Source organism: Amblyraja radiata, chromosome 25 (assembly GCF_010909765.2).
Source record: "Amblyraja radiata isolate CabotCenter1 chromosome 25, sAmbRad1.1.pri, whole genome shotgun sequence".
NCBI lineage: Eukaryota > Metazoa > Chordata > Chondrichthyes > Rajiformes > Rajidae > Amblyraja > Amblyraja radiata.
Window position 1 is genome coordinate 23,260,075 of NC_045980.1, and position 25,033 is coordinate 23,285,107.

At 46.2% G+C, this 25,033-nt stretch overlaps 2 protein-coding genes across 2 annotated transcripts; one reads left to right on the forward strand and one right to left on the reverse strand.

The window, feature by feature from the left end:
- Nucleotides 1–594: 594 nt before the first annotated feature.
- ddt (D-dopachrome tautomerase) lies at nt 595–5,589 on the reverse strand. The gene is made up of 3 exons (XM_033043458.1): nt 5,396–5,589; nt 1,778–1,953; nt 595–772 (listed from the first exon to the last, which is right to left on the reverse strand). The coding sequence occupies exons 1-3, from the start codon at nt 5,501–5,503 to the stop codon at nt 700–702; spliced, it is 357 nt and encodes a 118-aa protein (XP_032899349.1). The 5' UTR covers nt 5,504–5,589; the 3' UTR covers nt 595–699.
- LOC116987421 (glutathione S-transferase theta-1-like) lies at nt 5,154–24,015 on the forward strand. The gene is made up of 6 exons (XM_033043457.1): nt 5,154–5,163; nt 18,481–18,670; nt 19,446–19,533; nt 20,190–20,340; nt 22,528–22,704; nt 23,644–24,015. The coding sequence occupies exons 2-6, from the start codon at nt 18,559–18,561 to the stop codon at nt 23,845–23,847; spliced, it is 732 nt and encodes a 243-aa protein (XP_032899348.1). The 5' UTR covers nt 5,154–5,163; nt 18,481–18,558; the 3' UTR covers nt 23,848–24,015.
- Nucleotides 24,016–25,033: the final 1,018 nt, after the last annotated feature.

The following is a 25,033-nucleotide window of genomic DNA, read 5'->3' on the forward strand; positions in this document are numbered from 1 at the left end:
CTATTGAGTTTTTCACTCTATCTTGGTACACATGACAGTAATGAAGGAATACCAATGCTACACAGCCCATCCTGACTGATGAAGTCAAAGGCTTTAGCAAGATTCAGAAGGATAATTTGTGGTGGCTGATGCTGCCCTACGATTCAGGAAGCTGCTCTTGAGCCACTGAAGGACGGTAATGAGTTTCCCTGAAGCAAATTGCAGGGAAATCCAGCTGTAATTAATACAATTTGATCTGTCTTCTTTCGTGAAGATGGTCACAATTATGACATCTGAATTTCCCTGACATATCTTCCACTGCCCAGGTATGAGTGATGAACATTCTTACTGCCAAGTTCTAGAACTTCAGCACAGCTAATGTTTGTTTGTGAGGTTTCAGTTTGTAGTTGATATAAGACCTGTTCCACTTCTTGACAGTCACGAGTGGCAAAGCTGAATTGAATAGATGCAGTGTCTAAAGCAGGCGTACCTTAAAGCAGATGTTTGCTCCCTAAACTTATTGTGCTACAATCATCTGAGCAGGACCTAGTCTGTGTCTCTAAAATTGACTCTTCACTTCTCAACCATTGCTAACTGAATTACAATCAATCTCAGTTTGATAAAATTAATGGAAATGTTTAATATTGGGTCCTGTAAAATGCTCACTGATGTGGCTGTTGATTAAGACCAACCACACAAGGTTTGGAGTTCAGCATTTGTCTACAGGAACGTCATAACGGTACCATTTTTCCCAATCTGCCACTTCTCCAGAGGATAAAATCGAATCAGGATCCTACAAAACAGAAGTTAAGAGTTCAGTGAATAGTAAATTACAATTTATTTCTTGATATTTCTTTCTGGCATTACTGAAGTGGGTTAATCAAGCGTGTTGTGGCAGGCTACTCCCGGCCATGATGGGAAGTCTAGCTACATGTATAAAGTTTGAATTCACATTTCCGGAATTCTTAAATCTCCCAGGCCACTGATACATGTTCTGAGGTTCGAATGAAGATTTGTGTCAAATCTGAATATTCTAAGCAGGAGTTGGAAAGCCATGTTGTAGATGTACATTGCGTTGGCAAGGCCACATTTGGAGTACTGTGTATATTTCCAGTCCCCCTGCTACAGGAAGTATGTCATTAAACTGAAGAGTGCAAAAAAGATTTACTAGGATATTAGGGCAGGGTGTCCAAACATTCCTGACATAGGTATAAGATGAGAGGGGAAAGATTTAAAAACGACCTGTGTCCTGAGGAGTAACTTTTTTCCACACAGAGTGTGGTGTGTGTATGGAATGAGCTGCCAGAGGAAGTGGTAGAGCTTGTGTAATTACAACTTTCAGAAGATAGTTGGCGAAGTGCGTGGATAGGGAAGGTTTGGAGAGATGTAGGCCAAGTGCAGGTAAATGGGATTAGCTCAGTTAGACAATTTGGTTGGCATGGACAAGTTGAACTGAAGGATCTGTTTCCCTGCGAATAGCCTGTGACTCTTACGTTCTGAGGTCATCGACCTCCACCAAATTTATAAACAGCGTGCTCCAGATTCCAATCAGTGAAAAAAAATCCTCGGATCCTCTCTACTCCTTTTACCCTAAACCCGTGTTCCCTAGTTTTAGAAACCTCTGCAACCATGAGTTTCGTGCCCAGGGTCATAATCTTCAAAGTTATGTGCTCAAATTTCTAGAATAGGTTTAAATAATAGGTTTTCTACAATTTCATCTGGCAGCTCATTTCTTATTCACTCTGTGTTAATATGTTCTGCCTCTTGGACCATAAAATGCTGAACTCTCAACACTTACCTGTCTGCACGTAAGCCCAGCTCCTTGGTGAGGAATTCAAAGAACTTGGAGCTGTGCTGCTTGTTGTGCTCAGCATTTCCTACCACCCCGATTGAAGACACAACCAGCTGGGCACAGGGTGACGTGCTACCTCCAATTGCCATTATCATGTTTGGCCTCACAGAGATATTGATTCGCTACAAAGAGAAAACGTTCTTTTAGCCATAGATTCTCAAAGTAATATATTAATAGTAGTGACTCTGGAAAAGTTGAATTCATTATAAAGCATCAGAATTATCAGAACAAAGAAGTGTTAGAGAATTAACCAGCTTTAGTAAGGGGCAGCAAAATAGGAGAGAGATCAAAGACAAAAGGGGCAGTCTGTTTATACGCTGGGCTGAAAAGCTTAATGCAAAAAAGAGAAATAAACCAACAGACAGCGTCATGAATAAAGAGTCACTGAGTCTCTGATCCTATTCTCCCTGGACAGCAATGCAGCCCCTACCCCCACTGTGGTACTGACCCTTCATGGAGCTCAATGTCCAAGTGGATAAGACAGGGTGCCTGGGTTGCAGGAGGGCCCCTGGTTTAATAGGAGCTTGCAGAGGTTTAGGGCTCCTTGCTCTGTCAAAGCCCAGATAGGCTCAGTCCCTACTTCTGTAAGAGCCTGGGAGGAAATAGGACCTTTGGGTCTCAGCTATCTCATGTCTTTTTATTTTGCTTGAAAATTGCTTAAATCCAATACCCTACTCCACAAACCACACTCCTGCTCTGAACCATGAGTTACGCCAGGTTTTTGTGTCTATCTCCTGCTCTGAACTGTTTGGTAAGGTAGCCTGACTGGTGGAGTCCCCCAGCTCTGTCCATACTGCTCTAAGTAAGTTACAAAGGCATATGGCACAGTAGCTAGCCCATTCACCCACCAAGTTCACAATTACCATCAGCCACCCATTAAGTGCGACATCAGGCACATCAGATGAAAAAATGAAGTACATTGTGAACAGAATAAGCCCAGTATGGAGGTACACAAAAATGCTGGAGAAACTCAGCGGGCCGAAACGTTGCCTATTTCCTTCGCTCCATAGATGCTGGTGCACCCGCTGAGTTTCTCCAGCATTTTTGTGTACCTTCGATTTTCCAGCATCTGCAGTTCCTTCTTAAGCCCATTATGGAGCCAGAGAGGTCTGCAAGTAATCAAACTCTTCACTGATTATATTAATTACTGTTGACTTTTTCTAATCTTCGCCCTTAGATTTGACTCCATGTTATCAAGGAACTGTTGGACATTTATCTGAAACACTGGCTTTATCCTGGTTGACATGGCCTGAAAATGGTACTGAGGAAGTCTGGTAAGTGATACTCTTAAAAATATGATGACAAGACTCCGGGCTGCGGGTCTGCGGAGCGGAGAGGCGGTGCCGACTTTAACATCGGGAGCCTGGGAGCTCCAAACCGGCGCGGCCTTGACGGCTTTGGAAGCCGCGGTCTCCAACCAGGAAGCGGCCGTTCCAGTTGGCCCAGCCGCTGTGAGGACTCCCCCTACGCCGGGGCAAGACCACCCGGTGAGAACGGCCAGGAACATCGGGCCTCCGTAGAGGCAATTGCGGTGGCCTCAATAGGCCTGACTTTGGGGTGAACTTGGGGTGGGGACTGGACATTGTGCCTTCCCCCACAGTGGTATCCATTGTGGGGGGATGATTTTTTGTCTGTAAGGTAATCCTGTTAGTCTGTGTCCAAAATGGCTGCCATGAAGGGAGAGTGGACGCTGGCGCGCTTTAGCTGCCGCTGCTCTCTCTTCACATTGTGTTTTTGATTTTCTGTTTTTGGACTGAATTCTGTTTTTAATTTGTGTCTCTGTGATGTCTTTATTACTTATTTTATTCTGATTATATGTTTATATTCCTATTAATCTATGTAAGGTGTCCTTGAGATGTCTGAAAGGCGCCCAATAAATAAAATGTATTATTATTATTATTAAGAGTTCAGGGCATGCATATGTTCCTGTTAAGAGAGAAGGGCAAGGCAGGTGGCTGTGAGAAGCTTAGATGACAATAACATTTGATGCTCTGGTCAGGAAAAAGAAAGAGGTATGAGACAGGTATTGGCAGCTGGGATCATGATCAGTTCTATAGGACTTCGGTTAGGTAACATTTGGAGTATTGTGTGCCATTCTAGTCACCCATTACAGGAAAGATTTGGCTTTGGAGAGGGTGCAGAGGTGGTTTACCAGAATGCTGCCTGGATTAGAGGGATTTATCTACGTGGAGAGGTTGGATAGAATTGGACTGGTTTCTCTGGAACGTGGAAGGCTGAAGGGAGACTTGCTAGAAGTATATAAAATTATGAGTGGCATGGATAGGGTAAACAGTCTGAACCTTTTTTCCAAGGTGGAAATGTCCATCACTAGAGGACAAAGCTATAAGGCGAGCGGGGGAAAAGTTTAATAAGAGATGTGCAGGGCAATTTGTTTGAACACAGAAAGTGGTGGGGGCCTGGAACGTATTGGTGGAGGCAGGTACGATAGTGGTGGTGTTAAAGAGGTTTTTAAGATAGGCACACATAAGTACAGGGAATTGAGGGACATGGATCACACATAGACCGATGAGATCAGTTAAATGGTGTCATGTTCGGCATAAACATTGTGGGCCGAATGTCCCGTTCCTGTGCTCTACTGCTCACTGTTCTAAATTGACAAAAGGCAAACAAGAGCTGGTGTAAATAAAGATAGACGGATGACCAGAACTATCTCTAGATCTCAATCAACAAGTTCAAGTTCAAGTTCAAGTGAGTTTATTGTCATGTGTCCCTGTATAGGACAATGAAATTCTTGCTTTGCTTAAGCACACAGAAAATAGTAGGCATTTACTACAAAACAGATAAATGTGTCCATATACCATGATATAAATATATACACACATGAATAAATAAACTGATAGTGGGACAGTGGGTGACCTTATACTTCTGAAAGATCAGTTAAATGAAGACAGTAGAAACTGCAGTTGCTGGTGTTTTGATTAAAACACAAATTGCTGGGGAAACGCAGGCAGCATCTGTGGAGGGAATGGAATTTCAGGTTGGGACCCATCTCCAGACTTCCAGGAGCTTAATGAATTTGCTTCTGATAACTGCTGGTGGTTGTATTAATACGTTTCTGTCCTCATGAAATTAAGGGAATTAAGTAAACAATAGAACAAGTACAATGCCTTTTGCAACCTAAGGACTTTTGATCTCAATCGTTAACTGTTTCTTCACATATGCTACCTGAGTTGCTGAGTTTCCAGCAGTTTCTGCTTTTATTTCAGATTTTCAGCATGGGTGTTTTGGTTATTTCCCATGCTGCCGTTGTGCGCCTCTTACCCAAGGGGCGGTTCGGTGGCACCCGTTTATGAGTTGCTATAAGATCTTTGGTTGCAACCAAAGATCCTATAGCGCTATAGGATCTTTGGGTGCAACTACCCTGCTACCCACCCACCGCGTCCTCTTGGAGGGTCAGTGCAGTGCAGACATCCACCGTCAGCAGCCCCGGCCGTCTCCGCACCCCGGTAGCCGGATAGGGCAGCTAGTCGGCCCGGGATGAGTGGGATGGGCAGGGCGGGGCGGGGCGGGGGGGAAGGGGACCCGTGCAAAAGCGCCACCTGCCTCCTGCGGCTTGTCGAGGATGGCGGCCGCTGCCCGCGCCAACCGCTCCAACAGCGCCTCGGAGAAACAGCTGGCCGCAAGGTTACTCTCCAGCTCCAGGAAGGGCATCGTAAAGCTGTGGCTGCGACGCGGCGAGTCCTGTCGCTCCGGGGCCGGGCGAAGGGGGAGGGTGTTGTGTCGGAAATGGTTGGAGCACCGGCAGGGGCGGGATATGGGAGGAGAGGGGCCGGTGTGGGGATCGGTAAGGAGAGGGGCCGGTGTGGGGATCGGTAAGGAGAGGGGCCGGTGTGGGGATCGGGGAGGAGAGGGGCCGGTGTGGGGATCGGGGAGGAGAGGGGCCGGTGTGGGGATTGGGGAGGAGAGGGGCCGGTGTGGGGATCGGTAAGGAGAGGGGCCGGTGTGGGGATCGGGGAGGAGAGGGGCCGGTGTGGGGATCGGGGAGGAGAGGGGCCGGTGTGGGGATTGGGGAGGAGAGGGGCCGGTGTGAGGTTCCCCACATACACAGGGACCAAGGGGCAGAGACAGCTGAATGTCCAGTTCAGCTCCCACTATACCCTCCCTTATGCAAATACTGATGCTTTCCGTTTCTCCTAGTGTAAAGCAAAGATCATAGGATCTTTGGTGTAAAGTACTGCTGGAAGATCATTTGGACTGCATGAAACTTGTTGCTCTCCCAGCACAGTGAGAGTGCGTCAGGGAATGTTGCCTACTGGCCTATTCCAGGCAACGTGCTGAGGGAGGCACTGAAGCGATGCAGCCAACGTGTTCTGTGGGGGAGGAACACAGTCTAGGGTCGTGGACATTGAGGGACAGGGTCGGAGGGGGCACTCCACAAACAGGAGAAGGGATAATCACCCCAGGGGGGGCACATGAGTGACAATGGTATTTGTTTCAAAATAGGTGTGAAAACTAACTACTCAGCATGACACTATTGAATATATAAACGCTGTGAGTATATTAAGAGTTTTAGCAGTTTTGTTTAATATATATATATTTTGAATATTTTCTAAATTCTGATTATTTTTGGAACAACTCTGGCTTAATATTAAGTGAGGTGAGGTTGTGAACGCTGGTTCAAGGTGTGACTAGGTAACCGGGTCCCGATTGAAGAAATTTGTGAGTTTGATATTGTCTGTTGATATTTTAGATGTATATAAATTTTGATAAAATTGAGCAGATCGTTTGTTAATATCTTTGGGTAGTGTTATCAATTCCCCTTTATCTGACCTAATTTTTTAAATCATATGATCTTTTCCCCGTTTTTTTCATTTGTCGTGCAAGGAGTTTATGTGGTTTATAACCAAATTCAAAATTTTCTTGTTTTGTAATTTGAAATAATCTAATAACTCTTTCAGATAAAATTCTATTCAGTTTAAATTTCAATATTCAAGATGTACAAAAACACTTGTTTAAAAGGATATTGGGATGAGGATAAGTGATTGTGAGTGGGATATTTGTTATACTGATTGTATTGGGAAGGGTGATTATAGAGTGATGGGTTGTATATATGACTAAGATACTGTATAGTATATGAGGGTTTTTTCTTTTTTTTTTCTTTTTTGTATGGCTTTGTAAATATTTGATTAGTGTATAAATGTAAATAATTTGGTGTACTGTGGCTGGTGTACATATGGTGCACATATAGTCAAGTCAAGTCACATTTATTTATATAGCATATTTAAAAAAACAACTCTCGTTGGCCAAAGTGCTTTACATTTGTTATAAGAATAGCACAACAAAACAAACTACATACATATATACATGTAGCCCTCACTCAGAGGACGTCAGGAAAGGCTTGGGAGTATAGATAAGTCTTTAGTCTTGACTTAAAAGAGTCGATGGAGGGGGCAGTTCTGATGGGAAAGGGGATGCTGTTCCACAGTCTAGGGGCTGCAACCGCAAAGGCGCGGTCGCCCCTGAGCTTATGCCTAGACCATGGGATATTCAGCAACCCCAAGTCGGCCGATCTGAAGGGCCTGGAGGTGGAGTGGTGGGTGAGAAGACTTTTTATGTAGGTGGGGGCAAGCCCATTGAGGGCTTTGTAGACATGGAGGAGGATCTTGAAGTTTATACGGAACCGCACAGGGAGCCAGTGGAGACAGGCCAGGATCGGGGTGATGTGGTCCCTTTTTTGGGTGCCCGTCAGGAGTCTCGCTGCGGCGTTTTGGACCAGTTGCAGGCGGGACAGGGAAGATTGACTGATGCCAGTGTAAAGGGAGTTGCAGTAATCTAGGCGGGAGGAGATGAATGTGTGAATGATCTTTTCCAGGTCATCAAACTGGAGGAATTGTTTTATTTTAGCTATCGTCCGAAGCTGAAAGAAGCTAGCTTTTACCACGGCATTGACTTGTTTGTCAAATTTCAGTGCTGAGTCAAATATCACGCCAAGGTTTTTGATGTGAGGTTTGAGTAGTGGGGTAAGGCTTCCAAGGCTGCCTGCTATCATTTTGATTGAGTCCGAGGGGCCGAGAAGGATGACCTCAGACTTACTCTCGTTTAGTTGGAGGAAGTTCTGGGCCATCCAACACTTTATATCCTCGAGGCAGTGGGTAAGGTTAAACAGATTTGATTGGGTTTTTGGGCTTCAGGGGGAGATAGAGTTGGGTATCGTCTGCGTAGCAATGGAAGGAAATGCCGTGCCTTTCAATGACTTGGCCTAAGGGGAGCATATACAGGGAGAAGAGAATGGGGCCAAGGATGGAACCTTGTGGAACCCCACAGCAGAGATTAGCTGGGGAGGAGAATGAGTTGCCTATGTTAGTCGAGAAACTCCTACCTTTGAGGTAGGAGATGAACCAGCTCGGGGCATTGCCATCAATACCAACCCCATACCGGAGACGGTCAATTAGAATGGTGTGGTCGACAGTATCAAATGCTGCACTGAGGTCAAGAAGGAGCAGAATTGCACAGTCGCCGGAGTCAACGGTGAGCAGTAGGTCATTGTGTACCTTCAACAAGGCAGACTCTGTGCTATGGTGAGCCCTGAAACCTGAAAGTTTCCAAGATAGTGTTTTGGTGAAGGTAAGGTATAAGTTGACTTAAAATTACCTTTTCAAGGGCTTTTGAGAGTAAAGGCAGTTTAGAAATGGGTCTGTAGTTGCTTGGCAAGGTGGGGTCGAGGTTAGGTTTTTTCAGGAGGGGCTGGACCACCGCATGCTTGAAGCAGGTAGGTACAGTGCCAGTGGCCAGAGAGCTGTTGAAGATGGCGAGGATGCTGGGACCAGCTGTTGTAATGACGTCCTTTAGGAGGGCAGAGGGGGCAGGTAGTAGGTTTCATGGTGGTGATCAGTTTTACAAGGGAGGGTAGAGTAACGGGTTGGAAACTCTCTAATTTTGAAGAGCAGACCAATGAGACAGCCAGGTCACGGGTGGGAGGGGAAATATTCGTTCTTATATTCTTTACCTTGCTGGTGAAAAATGTGGCAAATTCCTGTAGCAGGGGACCCAGTTAGGCTGGTGCTGGTGGCAGGACAGATGATGGAGGTGATGGTGCTAAAAAGGACCTTGGAATTTTGCGCGTTTTTGGAAATAAGGGTGGAAAAATATTTAGTTCTTGCAGATTTTACTGCCTCCTGGTATTTGTCAAGATTATTTTTCAGGAGTTCAAAGGAAATTTGAAGCTGCTAATATAGCTGCTAAATTTGTATAAGATAATTACAAGCAGTTGAATAAGGGGTGGGAATTAATAAGCTTTGGCTTCTTCCTGCTCCTTTTCGGACACATACGTCATTTATTTATAGATATTGTTTATGACACTTTATAAATATTTTTGTTTTGTTTTTTGTATGATGTTTCACACTTGCTTTTTATTCTTTTATTCTGTTTGAAATAAATAAATAAATAAATAGATAAATAAATATGAGTTTCTTATTATGTTTATCCATAGTTGGGTCTTTAGCATTGTCTAAGTCCAATTGTCTAATTTTTTCTTCTAAATACAATTGTTCCGTCTTATTTTTTTTATTTTGAAAAGCTTGATATGAAATTATCGATCCTCTGATAAATGCCTTAAACGATTCCCATAATAATAAGGGTGATATACCTGGGGTGTCATTGGTCTAAAAAAAAATTCCATCTGTTGTCTTAGATATGCACAACCCTGAGGGTTGTTTACAATTTGGGGATTGAATCTCCAAAAAGATTTTTTATTGGTCAATCCTATTTTTAGAAAAAAAGTTAGCGGGGCATGGTCCGAAATAATGCTACTATGGTATTTAGGATTTGATGTGAATGGAATTAATTTTGTGTCTACTAGAAAGTAATCAATACGTGTATATGTTTTATGTATCATTGAGTAGAAGGAGTATTCCCATTCAGCTGGGTTTGCAATCCTCCAAACATCTGTTATGTATGTATTTTTTATATATGTATTTAATATTTCGCTAGATTTAGATTTTATGTTTAACCTTTTTTGTTTTGCTGATTTATCCAGTTAATTATCAAGGACGCAATTGAAATCTCCCCCAAATCTCACATTTTGATAATTAGGCTCTGAGATTAGATTCAACATTTTGTTAAAGAATTGAGGGTTATCAAAATTAGGCGCATAAACATTTACCAAGGTAAATGAGGTCGAGTGTATCTCTCCCGTAACTATAACATACCTCCCGTCTTTGTCTATTATTGTGTTCTTTGGTTTAAATGGTATTCCTTTATGAATTATAATTGCCGTACCTCTAGATTTAGAAATATATGAGGAATGGTATGTCTGACCGATCCAATTAGCCTTCAGCCTTATCTGCGCTTGTGGTTTCAGGTGTGTTTCCTGTAAGAAAATTATATCGGCATTGATTGATTTTAATTGTGCCAAAATCTTACCCCGTTTGATTGGCTCATTAATACCCCTTACATTCCAACTGCAAAACGTAATTCCACCAATTTTCTTTTGCGTAGTGTCTTGCATTATACATTATTTTGATACATTTCTGTCATAGGGTGCAACACAATACCTTAGTCTTCTAGGTGTTAAGTGTGTCCTTGTCTCTTCTTGATATTGTTGGCACTTCCCTTTAAAAAATGTCCTAAAAAAATAAACCAAAAAAGTGAAAAATTATTCAAAAACAAAACAAGTGATATTGCAGTACAGTGATAAAAACACTACTGCTAAAAAGAACCCACCAAAAGGTGGTCTAAGTAAATTTGACGACTTCCGTCGTTAATAAACATTTACCTCCACTCCCTTTACCGAATAATACTTGAAAGAAGAAGGGTCAGTACAAAGGTATCTAGAGACTAATCAGACATATAAGTCTGATTAAATAATTCATGAACATACATTTACTATTTACTAACAGTTGTTATATTAAACTTCACAAACCTAAACCATTGTCGTCTTGCAATAAAATACTCCTTCAGGTTGGAAGGGGTTAACCAAAAATACATTCTTGGCTATGTGCCAATTGCCACATGCTTAGATCACTTCCCTTCCATCTAACTTAATTAAATTAAATTGAACTTCATTCTAACATTATATAAAACAGTTCAAGAGTTCCAGAGTTGCGTTTCCGGATTAGTTACACACATATTAGTATATTATTATAAAATTAACTTAACTCAATATAGTTAAAACACCACCAATAATATACGGGTCAGTTAATGTTAGAATCCATCTCAACCTCTCCGGGGGAATGGCTCTCTATTCAATATACTAATTCATTTTAGATTCATAAAGCTGTATTAAATCATTTGTTAGTATGCAATCACTTGTTAGAATGTAATACTATGTTAATATGCCATGAAACAAATCTTTTTATAAATAAGTTATAACTTTCGGCTCCCTTTCATTACATTGTTACATGTTCCACGACTCCCTTTTGTTCTCATCGAAATGTGACGTCGACCTTGGTTACACATTCCACAGCTGATAAATGTCTAGACTTTGCAATTCCGCCATCTTAACAAAGTATTTTTTTAATATCAGTTAATTCAAAAACCTCGGGCTCTTCTATCTTCGGTTTTTCAGGCTGATTGAATACCTTTTTAAGTAAGTTGGCAGTGAATTCACGGGTATCATGTCCAGTTTCTCTTCCTTCTCTCACTCAACTATTCTTAAATTCTGCCGTCGTGATCTGCCTTCCAAGTACAAACATTTCTCCGTCATTTTGGCCAGTTGCCCCAAGGTATTCTGCTGTTCCTTTTTCACTCTCTTCATCTCGTCAGACATTTCCTTCATCGCAATTTCCATTTCTTTCATAGCAGAGCTGAATGCTTTCGTAGTGTCTTCCCACTTTTGCTTTCAGTCCTTTTGCACCCTTGCAATTTCTGCACTTAAATCGGTCTCAACTTTCTCAATGCATTTTTTCAGAATACTGTTTTAGAAACATAGAAAATAGGTGCAGGAGTAGGCCATTCGGCCCTTCGAGCCTGCACCGCCATTCAATATGATCATGGCTGATCATCCAACTCAGTATCCCGTACCTGCCTTCTCTCCATACCCCCTGATCCCTTTAGTCACAGGGGCCACATCTAACTCCCTCTTAAATATAGCCAATGAACTGGCCTCAACTACCTTCTGTGGCAGGGAGTTCCAGAGATTCACCACTCTCTGTGTGAAAAATGCTTTTCACATCTCGGTCCTAAAGGATTTCCCCTCTATCCTTAAGCTGTGACCCCCTTGTCCTGGACTTTCCCAACATCGGGAACAATCTTCCTGCATCTAGCCTGTCCAACCCCTTAAGAATTTTGTAAGTTTCTATAAGATCCCCCCTCAATCTCCTAAATTCTAGCGAGTCTATCCAGTCTTTCTTCATATGAAAGTCCTGACATCCCAGGAATCAGTCTGGTGAACCTTCTCTGCATTCCCTCTATGGCAATAATGTCCTTCCTCAGATTTGGAGACCAAAACTGTACAGAATACTCCAGGTGTGGTCTCACCAAGACCCTGTACAACTGCAGTAGAACCTCCCGGCTCCTATACTCTTGATGAAAGACACCGGGTCCGAAGAGCCCGAGCGATTCCTAACCTCCAGCAGAGGTTAATGTTCACCGCTCCTCTTGAAAAAGTTAGTTTTATAGGGAGGTTTCACGGCAGTCGGGTCACGGCCCATGACCCGTACTGTTGCTACGCTACTCCAAGTGGATTACACGCGATGAACTGCAGGTAGGCACTTACCATTGTTTCCAGCATAGCGGGCCCGTTAAAACCCGCCGAAATTGTCAATTTTTGCGCTGTAAATAATTATGGAAATCAGGATAAGCGTGTGAGACATTTAGCCTACTTCAGAATTCCAAAAGTGAGGAGAAATGACGGTAGATAGAAGCGGGAGCTGAAGCAAGGGACAACACCAGCCAGAGTGCTTGGCGAATATTGGCCGTTTGCTCACTGCATTTCATCAACTAAGGCATTATTTGTGTTTTTTCTTGATTCCTTTGGCATCTAAAAAGTTTCAGAAGTGATAAATCTGGTTGTAATTTTTTTTAATCGCCCATGGTTCTCGTGGGTTTTTACATACAAAATGAAAACGCATCTGAAGAAAATTTTACAGCCAGATTTATCACTTCTGAGACTTTTTAGATACCAAAGGAATCAAGAAAAAACACAAATAATGCCTTACTTGATGAAATGCAGTGACCAAACGCGATAATTCCCAATATTTTCAATTCCGATACCTGCACAGCCAATGTTTACCAAGCACTTTAGCTGTTGTTGTCCCTTCAGCTCTCGCTTCTCTTTATCTTCATTTCGCTTCACTTTTGGAATTCTGAAGTTGGGTACATGTCTCTGTCACACTTTCCCCGACTCCCACAATTTTTTTCAGCTCAAGAATTCAACATTTTGGCGTTTTTTAACAGGTAGGAAAGTGCGCGTTTCTAGCATTAATAACATACCGGAAGTTACGTATGTCTTCCAGATGGATTGAGCGGCTCCGTGCGTCAAGCCCTATGACCCAGTGACCTTACGTGCAACCCCTCTATAACAACTTAACAGGTTCGCTTCTTAATAAGCCACAAACGTTTGGTAGACCAGTTCAAAACTTTACTTATTATCGGCCGATGGAAGGGAGGGAGAACTCTAGTCGTGAGCAATACAGACACTTCACTGTCCTCAGTCCACCTCCCCGAACAACAGAATTACATCGTATTATATAGCAGGGTTTTTTCACCTTAGCACATTCCACAGACATTAGTCATGGTCAGAGGTCAGAGGTACAGGAAAATAAAGCTTTCTACAGAATGCATCACATCAAAGGCATTTTGTCACATGGTACAAGATATATTAAAAACATTGGCCATTTGGTATTGCCCCTTAGATGAATCTAGTTTCCTCCCTTGTCACTTCCTCATAAACATTGGACATTTGGTGCAAGGCATTTTACATCAAAGAGATCAATCTAGCTTCTTCTCTGTTTCTTCTCTCGTCACTTGGGAGACAAATGGTATAGTATTCATTATCTCAATACACCGCAACCTGAGGCAAGCCTAGACTTGCCTTTCTGTATTAATCTAATGGAGAAAAGCCTAATTTGAGCCTAAATATAAGGTGTAAGCTAGCCCAGGAACCAATTTAATATCTTCTTATATTTTTTACTTAATTCAGCTTTATCACTCTCTCCATGCCCTCACTGCAGCACCAAAGTAGCTCAGGTGCCTCACAGCTACAGACATCTGGATTCAGTTCCGACTTTGGCCTCTGTCTATGTGAAGTTCGCACATTTCTCCTGTGACCACGTGGATTTCCCCCCCAGGTCCCAAGATTAGGTTTATTGGCTGCTGCAAATTGCCCCTGGTGTGTGGGTGAGTGGTAGAACTGGGAGGAGTTGAGGAAAATAAAGTCATTAATATAGGATTAGCGTATATAGGTGGTTGATAGTCAGCATAGGCTCAGGGGGCTGAATGATCTGTTTCCATGCTGTACCTCAACTTGATTCTAGTAGTATGTGAGACGTGTCAAGGTCTCACATCATTTTAAAAGTATCTGATGAGCATTGGGGAAGCTTGTGCGGTCACAGGAAGAACGTGCCAACTCCACACGGACAGTGCCCGAGGTTGATGAACCCAAGTTGGTGGAACCATGAAGAAGTGGCTCTGCTAGAGCAGGGTTGGGTGTAGCTGGTCTAACAATGGCAAGTTGAGGTATGACTGCTAGTAGCATCAAGCATGGGTGGGGAGAATGGTGGGCAATGGGGCTTCTGCAGGGTGATGTCGGGTGAGAGAAAAGTTGGCGAAGAGTCAACCTGACGGAGAGTGATGCTCCAAACCTCTCCTGTAGTGTGGCCATTCTGAAATACCTGGCTGGTAAATACAAGACCCCCCACCACTGGTACCCCACCGACCTCCAGCAAAGGGCTCCTGTGGATGAATATTTCTCCTGGCAGCACACAGCCATAAGGTTCCACGGATCAAGGCTCTACATGTTTAAGGTAAACTTGTCAACTCCCTCCACACTCACTGACCCTCCTCCAGTCTTCCTGCCAACACTCACTCCCAATTCTCTGACACTCTGCCTCTTGGTCTGCCTCTCTCTTTCTTACAGTAAGTTGCTGCTTTGAAACCCTCACGTTTGAAGAGGTTTTGCTGGCCCCAGCAATTGGCTAATGTGGCTGATGGAAGTGTTTATTTGCTTTGCTAATCATAATCATAATCATACTTTATTGGCCAAGTATGTTTTGCAACATACAAGGAAATTGATTAATCTACTGACCTTCAGTCAGTTTATTGCAGTGACAGCTCTTCCTACCGCTGCGTGGTGAACAACCAGCTCGCGTTATGATTATTCACTCATTTTGTGCCCCTCATACCCCTTCCTTCACAGACTGAGGCTGTTCTTTGTCCAGTCAGTACGGCCCACAAAACATTGCCTCTGCTCCTGCCCTGATTCAGTGCAATTGTTTCTCCAGGATTTACGGAGATGACTTTCAAGGGCACCGTGAACCTTTAGTGCGTTGCTCAGCCACAGCCTTGCAGTGGAGGCGAGGAGAAGGGCATTGGAGCCACCATGTACAGTGTGGTGGGGAAATCTCCCCCGCCCCCCTTACCTGTGCTCTAGAAGATTTGCACTGCTCCCCATGACGTCTGACACCTGTACGGATGACAGCAAGATCACTATCAAAACACCCTCACCTGTATCAACCAGTTACTTGCCAGGTTTGGTTCTATTCCTCCTCTTTTACAGCTTTCTTTCCCTCATCCCTCGAAGCTGGTTCCCAACCCGAAATGAACCATGTTCTCCAGACGTGCTGCCTGGCCCACTAAATTACTCCAGCAGTTTGTGTATTTATTTGTAAACCAGCCTCTGCAGTTCCTTATTTCAGCAAGACCAAGATGCGGAGTCAAACAGTGTCAGAGGAGGTGATGGAGTTGTGTTGAAGGCCGGGGTGTGGGAAGGGGGTTGACATTATGTGCGGAGGCATAACAGAAGGGGGAGAACTGCAGGGTGCAGTTGAAGTGTGGAAGGAGATGGCAGAACTCAGTGGGTGATTGAATGGGTTGGGGAGATCATCAATCTTATGGAAGAGTGTGGAAAGGTCAAAGTTGGAAGGTTTGGTTGGAGGGGAGGCCAGAGATCACAGAGAGAACTGGTGGAATGAGATTCCAAGAGTTAGTGAGTGTGAGTCCTATCACAGGGTATGTTATTTGCAAACGCCTTCAATGCCACAGTCCCTTCCTTTCAGGTTTTTTGAAGTTGGGAAGCTTGATCCACATGCTTATACTTTAAAACTTAGTTCACATTTCAAGTGATAATACTTACATTGCCAACACACTTCCCTTTTGTGGCTTGGCCAAGCTGCAGAATTGCATTCTGAACATTATGAACTAACTCGGTCCCCGTGTTCCAGTTTTGAAATTGCTCCCATCGTCCTGGGTTCCCATCCCAAATCCAGTCCAGGTCTCGGACATTCCCTCCCTGGCTATCACAGCAAAACCAAGAAAGAATGCAAACATAAAGTGATGTGGGAAGTCGGCGGGCCAGGCGGCATCGATGGAGGACATGGATAAGTGACATTTCAGGTTTCAGTTCTGCTTGTGAACCAGCTTCTGCTTGTGAACCAGCTTCTCTTTGTGAACGGGGGGGGGGGGGGGGGGGGGGGGGGGCAAGGGGTCGATCAGTTAACGTCAAAATAAGGTTATTTTCTGAGATTTGTGAATGTTTGGATGTATTGAGGGCGGAGGGGGAGTGCTTTGGATTGCAGGGATGTTGTCGGCAATGGGACTCAGGCAGGAATGTGGGCTTGTGGACAAAAATAGGGCAACTGTGATCTTATTAAATGACGGAGTAGTCTTAAGGTGCTTTGTGATCCATTTGATTATTGTTAAGGAACATATTTTCAGCTACATTTTAGATATTAAGGGAATCAAAGGACATAGGTTTAATGCAGTCTAAGAGAAGTGGTAGTGAGGTGAATGACGAGCCATAACCATTGAATTGTGGAGCAAGTGTGACAGGTGCATTCTTATTCTCATTTCTCATGTACTTATTGAGATCCTATGGCCATGCTTAACCTCACACGACTCAATCACAAGCACAATAATACTTTATTGACCAAGTATGTTTTGCAACATATACGAGGAATTTCATTTGGCAAGTCAGTCATACAAATCAAAAGCAACGGAACACATAAAATACATTTTAACATAAACATCCACCACAGTGACTCCTCCACATTCTTCACTGTGACGGAAGGCGGAAAAAAGTTTCAATCTCTTCCCTTCTATGCTCTCGAGCCCTCCGTAGATGGGATGATCTGGACTGCCGTAGCCGGCGGCGTTTGGGCCCTCCACATCAGGGCGATCCGCTCCTGCATCGGGGGAATGTCAGATCCCCCACACCAGTGATCGGACCCCAGTTCGGGGCTGGTTGAGCCTCTGCGTCGTTGGAGCTCCCGGCTCGGCCTCTCCCGAGACTGCGAGCTCTTGATGGTCAGTCCGTAGGCCATCGGTTGGAGCGATCCCAGGCAAAGGATGTGTTACGTTTCAGGTTGGGACCCTTCAGATGGAAATCGTGACCCAGAATGTCACCCATCCTTTTTCTCAGAGGTACGCCAGCATTTTGTGTCTATCTTCAGTATATACCAGCATCTGCAGTTCATTTCTACACATTTTGGCTGCTCCATTGCCAAATCTCCTCTAGGTGTCCCCTCCTTGAAGAGGTGCTCCTCCACTACCCTTGTTCCATTTGGGGGAAGGAGAGCGAGAACAGAACTCCAGGACAGAGGAGACATGGATAATGGATCCATCCACAGGGGACTAACCACTTTACTGAAGAAAGAGGACATCTCGGATATCCTCAAGTGGGAAGGTCTCATCTTGGGAGCAGATACAGTGGAAGTGGAAAAAGTGAGAATGGGGGATGATATGAACAACACCGCCAATTTTCATTTCATCTGCATTGTTATAGAAGATAGAGACCAAATGCTGGAGTAACTCAGCGGGACAGGCAGCATACGGAATGGGTGACGTTTCGGATCGAGACCCTTCTTCAGACCGTGACCCACTCCTCTGCAACTTAATAACCACTATTGCTTGTTTTTGGCAGTGATGAAGACATTTCATAATCATAATCATACTTTATTAGCCAACTATGTTTTACAACACACGAGGAATGTGGTTTGCCACACAGTCATATCAATAAAAAGCAACAGAACACTCAACTAAATACATCTTAACATGAACATGCACCACAGTGACTCCTCCACATTCCTCCGAGACATTTCGTTTGGTCTCCACCGGGCTGGCCGGCTGCCTTCCCGTGTTTCACATACAGTATTGCACACACTGGGCAGCGAGTCTAACATTAACTGTTCTGCGCCCCCGAGGACATTGACTTCCTCTCACGCTGAACGCGGAGTCCGTCCGAGCTGGGGAACAAACAAAGATCCTAGGTACACAAAATTGCTGGGGAAACTCAGCGGGTGCAGCAGCATCTATGGAGCGAAGGAAATAGGCGACGTTTCGGGCCGAAACCCTTCTTCAGACACAAACAAAGATCCTGCTCCACTCCAAAGATCTTATAGCGCTATAAGATCTTTGCTCCACTGTAGGATCTTTGGGAACAAACTCCACGCGGCTCCAGACTGCTCCAGCGATAAGGGCTCATTAGCTCGGCAATCTCCTGCGATCTTTGGACTTGGTGGGGGAGAGACGTAGTTGTGGAGCCCGAGTCAGATGACTGCTCCGCCCATCCGCCAGTGTCGGTGTGTCGCCCACTAACCCAGCCGCGCTACACCATGGCTCTGCAACTCTACCTCGACCTGAACTCGCAGCCCTGCCGCTCCGTCTACATCTTCGCCAAGAAAAATAACATCGCCTTCGAATTCAAGCAAGTGAGCCTGGCAGAAGGTAGGCGGAGAGCTACCCTCTCCACATCTCCCTCCGCCTGGCCTTCTCCTCCGCCCCCTCTACACAGTCCACACCACATCTTCCCACCCCACCCTCCGCCCTCTCCCCTCTCCCTCCGCTTCTGCCACCCCCTCACCACACCACACCTCTACATGCTTCCTTCCTCTACTCTCTCTACACCTCCATCTCCCCAGCATCTCTCTACCCACTCTATCCCCGCTACACCTTCCCCATCTCTCCGCCCTCCATCTCCCCCACACCACTTCACCGTCACCCCAACTCTCCACTACATCCCATTCCCACCACCCTCGCCTCCTCCACCACACTCTCCAATTCTCCTCCTCTTGACCTCATTCCCCTCTATCCCCACCTCACTATTTCACAACCCCCCCCCCCCACCACCACTCTACTACCTATCCATTCCCCTACTCCACCCGCTCCTCGTCCTTTTCCCATTTCTTTCCCGTTTTCTTTCAGGGCCAAATCCCACTTTACAGTTGAATCCATTTGACCCACTGAGTCACCTTGACACATTCTGCTGCCCTTCTCCTGCTTTCCACCAGAACCTCATCTCTTTCAGTCTCCACCCCATTTCCACCTCTTCTCTCCTCTATATTCTCTGCTACCTCCTGATCACTGCCCTCCTTTCTCTGCACCCTTCTCACTTCTCCATCCACTGGCTGCATCCCCTCTCCCCGGCGCTGTCTCGCACCGTCCGACTGGGACACATGGACTCGTGGCTGTGGTGTGATCTCCAGTCGTATCCTGTCCACAGGCCAACAATACAGTGAGGAATTTGAAAAAGTCAACCTGCTGAAACGGGTGCCAGCTCTGAAGGATGGAAACTTCACATTGGCGGAAAGGTTGGTGCAAATATCCAGTCCCAGCTCTCTAAGCAAGTGTCGTGCAGAACAGCGCTGAGTGGTGTTGGTGATGTTGGGGGGAAGACTTGCTTCAGGTTCTGCAGGTTTATTTACTGAGTGAAGTGATTAGAACAGGCAGAAAGGATTGCTGTGTCCCTCACTTTGCAGAGACAACCCTAAAGCCAAGGCAACGTTTAGAGAACATCACCATCCGTACTGTAAAATAAGATCCCAATCACCACACTGGCCACTGGCCAATGCCAGCCACTGGTGACAGCCACTGGCACATCCATGTGGTCTTGGAGAAGTTGGCAGAGGATTCCTAACTTCCAGCAGAGGAAGGATTAATGTTCACCGCTCCTCTCTCCACGCCCTCACTGCAGCACCAAAGTAGCTCAGGTGCCTCACAGCTCCAGAGATCTGGATTCAGTCCCGACTTTGGCCTCTGTCTGTGTGAAGTTTGCCCGAGGTTGATGTTGAGCAGGGTTGGGTGAAGCTAGCCTAACAATGGCAAGCTGAGGTATGACTGCTAGTAGCATCAAGCATGGGTGGGGAGAATGGTGGGCAATGGGGCTGCTGCAGGGTGATGCCGGGTGAGGGAAACGTTGGCGAAGAGTCAACCTGACGGAGAGTGATGCTCCAAACCTCTCCTGCAGTGTGGCCATTCTGAAATACCTGGCTGGCAAATACAAGACCCCCGACCACTGGTACCCCGCCGACCTCCAGCAAAGGGCTCGTGTGGATGAATATCTCGCCTGGCAGCCCACAACCATAAGGTTCCACGGATCAAGGCTCTACATGTTCAAGGTAAACCTGTCAACTCCCTCCACACTCACTGACCCTCCTCCAGTCTTCCTGCCAACACTCACTCCCAGTCCTCTGACACTCTGCCTCTTGGTCTGCCTCTCTCTTTCTTACAATAAGTTGCTGCTTTGAAACCCTCACGTTTGAAGAGGTTTTGCTGGCCCCAGCAATTGGCTAATGTGGCTGATGGAAGTGTTTATTTGCTTTGCTAATCTTAATCATAATCATACTTTATTGGCCAAGTATGTTTTGCAACATACGAGGAAATTGATTAATCTACTGACCTTCAGTCAGTTTATTGCAGTGACAGCTCTTCCTACCGCTGCGTGGTGAACAACCAGCTCGCGTTATGATTATTCACTCACTTTGTGCCCCTCATACCCCTTCCTTCACAGACTGAGGCTGTTCTTTGTCCAGTCAGTACGGCCCACAAAACATTGCCTCTGCTCCTGCCCTGATTCAGTGCAATTGTTTCTCCAGGATTTAAGGAAATGACTTTCAAGGGCACCGTGAACCTTTAGTGCGTTGCTCAGCCACAGCCTTGCAGCGGAGGTGAGGAGAAGGGCATTGGAGCCACCACGTACAGTGTGGTGGGGAAATCTTCCCCCTTACCTGTCCTCTAGAAGATTTGTACTGCTCCCAACAGTCAAAGCACAGCCTGTATTCATCATGAAGGGGGGGGGGGGGGGGGGTCAGAGGTGAAGAGCAGTGGTCTTGTGTCGGAGTCAGAGTTAAAGAGTTATGGATGCAGGTCAAAACATCATAAGTGATAGGAGCAGAAATAGGCCATTCGGCCCATTGAGTCTACTCCGCCATTCAATCATGGCTGATCTATCTGTCCCTCCTAACCCCATTCTCCTGCCTTCTCCCCATGACCTCTGACACCTGTACGGATGACAGCAAGATCAAGATGACTATCAAAACTCCCTCACCTGTATCCACCAGTTGGTTCTATTCCTCCTCTTTTACAGCTTTCTTTCCCTCATCCTTTGAAGAGAGAGCTAGATAGGGCTCTTAAAAATAGCGGAGTCGGGGGATATGGCGAGAAGGCAGGAACGGGGTACTGATTGGGGATGATCAGCCATGATCACATTGAATGGCGGTGCTGGCCCAAAGGGCCAAATGGCCTACTCCTGCACCTATTGTCTATTGTCTATTATCCCTCGAAGCAGGTTCCCAACCCGAAATTTCACCATGTTCTCCAGACATGCTGCCTGGCTCACTAAATTACTCCAGCACTTTGCGTATTTATTTGTAAAACAGCCTCTGCAGTTCCTTATTTCAGCAAGACCAAGATGCGGAGTCAAACAGTGTCAGAGGAGGTGATGGAGTTGTGTTGAAGGCCGGGGTGTGGGAAGGGGGTTGACGCTGTGTGCGGAGGCACAACAGAAGGGGGAGAACTGCAGGGCGCAGTTGAAATGTGGAAGGAGATGGCAGAACTCAGTGGGTGATTGAATGGGTTGGGGAGATCATCAATCTTATGGAAGAGTGTGGAAAGGTCAAAGTTGGAAGGTTAGGTTGGAGGGGTGGTCAGAGATCACAGAGAGAACTGGTGGAGTGAGATTCCAAGGGTTAGTGAGTGTGAGATAGTGACTGGAACCTAGAGCCCATCTTCTCCCTGGGTCAGAGGCAGCTGGTTCTCAGCACCCTCACCCTCAGATGTCCCTGGGCAGGTGTCCCTGGTGTGCAGGGGTCTGTCCGAGGAGGGAGAGCCGGTCAGTGGGCGGAGAGAGAAAGGGGGGAGGAGGTGCCTGCGTGAGGCGTCCCATGCGAGGGAGGGGGGTTTGGGTGGAGGGTACATGGACGAGGGTGCGGCCCGTGAAAGGGCCTGTCTGCGGGGGGAGGGGCGGCTCATGGGCGAAGTGGGGATGGGGAGGACGGTGGGGGGGGGGGGGGCATTCATTGGGACGGAGGGTGCTCAGTGAGGTTGTGCAGTGCAGCTGGTGGTATCTCTGACACTGAGCTGGGCTGTAGGCGGGTGTGGGGTGATGTGTGGGAGTGGAGAGAGCGGACCAAGACCCCCAGTGAACTGAGGGAGCTGCCGGGTCTGGCTGTGTGTTTGATTGTGTGTCTGGCTGATGCCTGGTCATGTGTCTGGCCGCTGTCTGCCGTGTATCTGGATGCTGCTTGACTGTGTGTCTGGCTGGCCGTGTGTCTAGGCTCACTGACCTCTGACCCGCTTGCCCACAGGGCTTGCTGCCCCTGCTAACCGGGCAGCCCATTCCCGCAGACAAGATGGACGAGGCTGTGAGCGATCTGCAGGCATCCATCCGCTCCCTCGAAGACAAGTTTCTCCAAGACAAACCGTTCATCGCCGGGCGCGAGGTGTCGCTGGCAGATCTGGTGGCCATCGTGGAGCTGATGCAGGTGAGGGCAATGGACCTTTGCCAGTGTGACATACCCACCAGGGGCCCGCTGACATACCCACCCAACCAAGGCACCCACACACATACCCACCCAACCAGGGTGCCATAGACCCACAGGCATACCCACCCAACCAGGATGCCATAGACCCACAGACATACCCACCCAACCAGGGTGCCATAGCCCCACAGACATACCCAGCCAGACTCCTAGAGACCCCAGACTTTCACTGGACCAGATAACCCCACTCTTCTTCCTGGATGCCACAGCTAAGATCCCTTGGCCATTTAATAATGGAGGTTGGAACCTTGGCCAAGCCCAATGTCCACCCCTCCCAGGCTGGGTGCAGAACACAATGAAACATTCACCCCTTCCCCTTCTACCGTCAGCAATGCTCAGCCCCTCTCCCACACTCACTCACAATGAGTCCCAGAGGAACTCGTACACATACACAGTCTCATGGCTCTGACCCCACTCACTCCATTGCTCAGCCCAGTCTATCCCCTCCGTCTCAGCATCACTTTCCTCACATTCTGGATTGCTACTGTGATCTTTTATTCACCCATCTCTTTCATCCCATGGGAGCATCTCTCCACTGACAGCCTGCATCTCATATCTTCCTCTCTTGCATTTGCTCTCTCTTTCCCCTCTTGTTTGCACTCTTGCTTCTCTCTCTCTCTCTCTCTCTTCCTCTCTCTCTCACCCTCACTTTCACTCCCTCTCTCACACACTCTCTCTATGACTTCCATGTTCCAGACTGAACCCTTAAGCCTCAGCTTCACGCTGTTACTCCCTCTCCTCCACACTTCTCACTCTTCAGCCCCTTCACATACCCCACCATTACCCTGCCCCCCCCCCCCCCTATATTCCCACTCCCCGTTCTGTTGCCCTCGCTGTGCTGTCGGCTGCAGATTTTAACTCTGTTACCTAATTTCACCACAGCCTCTCGGTGTGGGATTCGATCCGTTCAAAGATCGACCAAAGCTCAGTAGCTGGCGTGACAGAGTCGTGGCAGCCCTGGGCAAAGAGTTATTCGATGAGGCCAATGAGAAGATGCTGAAGAGCGCAGAAAATTCAAGTAATTTGGATGTTAAGTCTCCCGCAATGCAACGCCTCGCGATAAATCTGAAAAAAGCATACTTGTGATGGAGCCAGTCACCAGGCGGCTCCTGGAGTACCTGCTGGCGGTAACTTCACCAACAAGGTCATATGATCGGAGCATCAAGCTTACTCTGCCATTCAATCATGGCTGATCTATCTCTCCCTCCTAACCCGATTCTCTTGCCTTCCCCCCATAAGCCCTGACATCCATACTAATCAAGAATCTATCTATCTCTGCCTTAAAAATTTCCATTCCGTTGCAAAGAATTCCTCTGATTCACCATCCTCTAACTTAAGAAATTCCTCCTCATCTCCTTCCAAAAGGAACGTCCTTTAATTCTAAGGCTCTGACCTCTAGTCCTAGACTCCCACTGGTGGAAACATCCTCTCCACATCCACTCTATTCAAGCCTTTCACTACTCGGTATGTTTCACTGAGGTCCCTCCCTCATTCTTCTAAACTCCAGTGAGTACAGGCCCAGTGCCATCAAACGCTCCTCATATGTTAACCCACTCATTCCTGGGATCATTCTTGTAAACCTCTGGGCCCTCTCCAGAGCCAGCACATCTTTCAAAATATATGGTGCCCAAAATTGCTCACAATATTCCAAATACAACCTGACCAGTGCCTTATAAAGCCTCAGCATTACATCCCTGTTTTTTTCATTCTAGCCCTCTTGAAATAAATGCTAGCGTTGCATTTGCTTTCTGCAATTTCCTGTAATTAAATAAAATGCTAGAAGTTCCTGCATCTCAGTGGCAGAGTTGTCTCTTTGTATTTTGTCCTGCTTTCTCCCTTCACTGGAGGTTCCCCTTGCTGAGGTAACTCCCCACATCCTGCCCCCACACTCCCCAGCACCAGGGACACGTTGACAATAAATAAAAACTGGAGACGCTGGAAATATTGAAATAAAAACAGAAAATGCAGGAAGCACTCAGCAGGTCAGGGGGCACCTGTGGAGTTTGAAGACTCGATGTTTCAGTTCTAAGATGCTTCCTCAGAATTGCTGGAGTAACATAACAGGTCAGGCAGCATCGATAGATAACTGCCTCTAGATTATCATAGATAACTGGATAGATAACATTTCTGCTAGGGTCCCTTCTTCAGCCTGAGCTGCTGAGTTATGGAACTTCATGTCTTTGTAAAGGAGCATCTGCAGTTCCTTGCATGAAAGCTAGTTAGTTTTAGGGAGAAATCGCGATGGGATCCAACAAAGAGACTGTCTCTCACA

What these genes read in the sequence shown, in the direction of transcription:
- LOC116987421 (XM_033043457.1), top strand. Translation starts at nt 18,559, where the DNA reads ATGGCTCTGCAACTCTACCTCGACCTGAACTCGCAGCCCTGCCGCTCC. An exon ending in GCAAGTGAGCCTGGCAGAAG is followed by an intron (nt 18,671 to 19,445) that starts GTAGGCGGAGAG and finishes TCCTGTCCACAG; the next exon opens with GCCAACAATACAGTGAGGAA. An exon ending in CAAGGCTCTACATGTTCAAG is followed by an intron (nt 20,341 to 22,527) that starts GTAAACCTGTCA and finishes GCTTGCCCACAG; the next exon opens with GGCTTGCTGCCCCTGCTAAC.
- ddt (XM_033043458.1), bottom strand. Translation starts at nt 5,503, where the DNA reads ATGCCCTTCCTGGAGCTGGAGAGTAACCTTGCGGCCAGCTGTTTCTCC. An exon ending in TCCTCGACAAGCCGCAGGAG is followed by an intron (nt 1,954 to 5,395) that starts GCAGGTGGCGCT and finishes TTCTCTTTGTAG; the next exon opens with CGAATCAATATCTCTGTGAG. An exon ending in CTGGGCTTACGTGCAGACAG is followed by an intron (nt 773 to 1,777) that starts GTAAGTGTTGAG and finishes TCTGTTTTGTAG; the next exon opens with GATCCTGATTCGATTTTATC.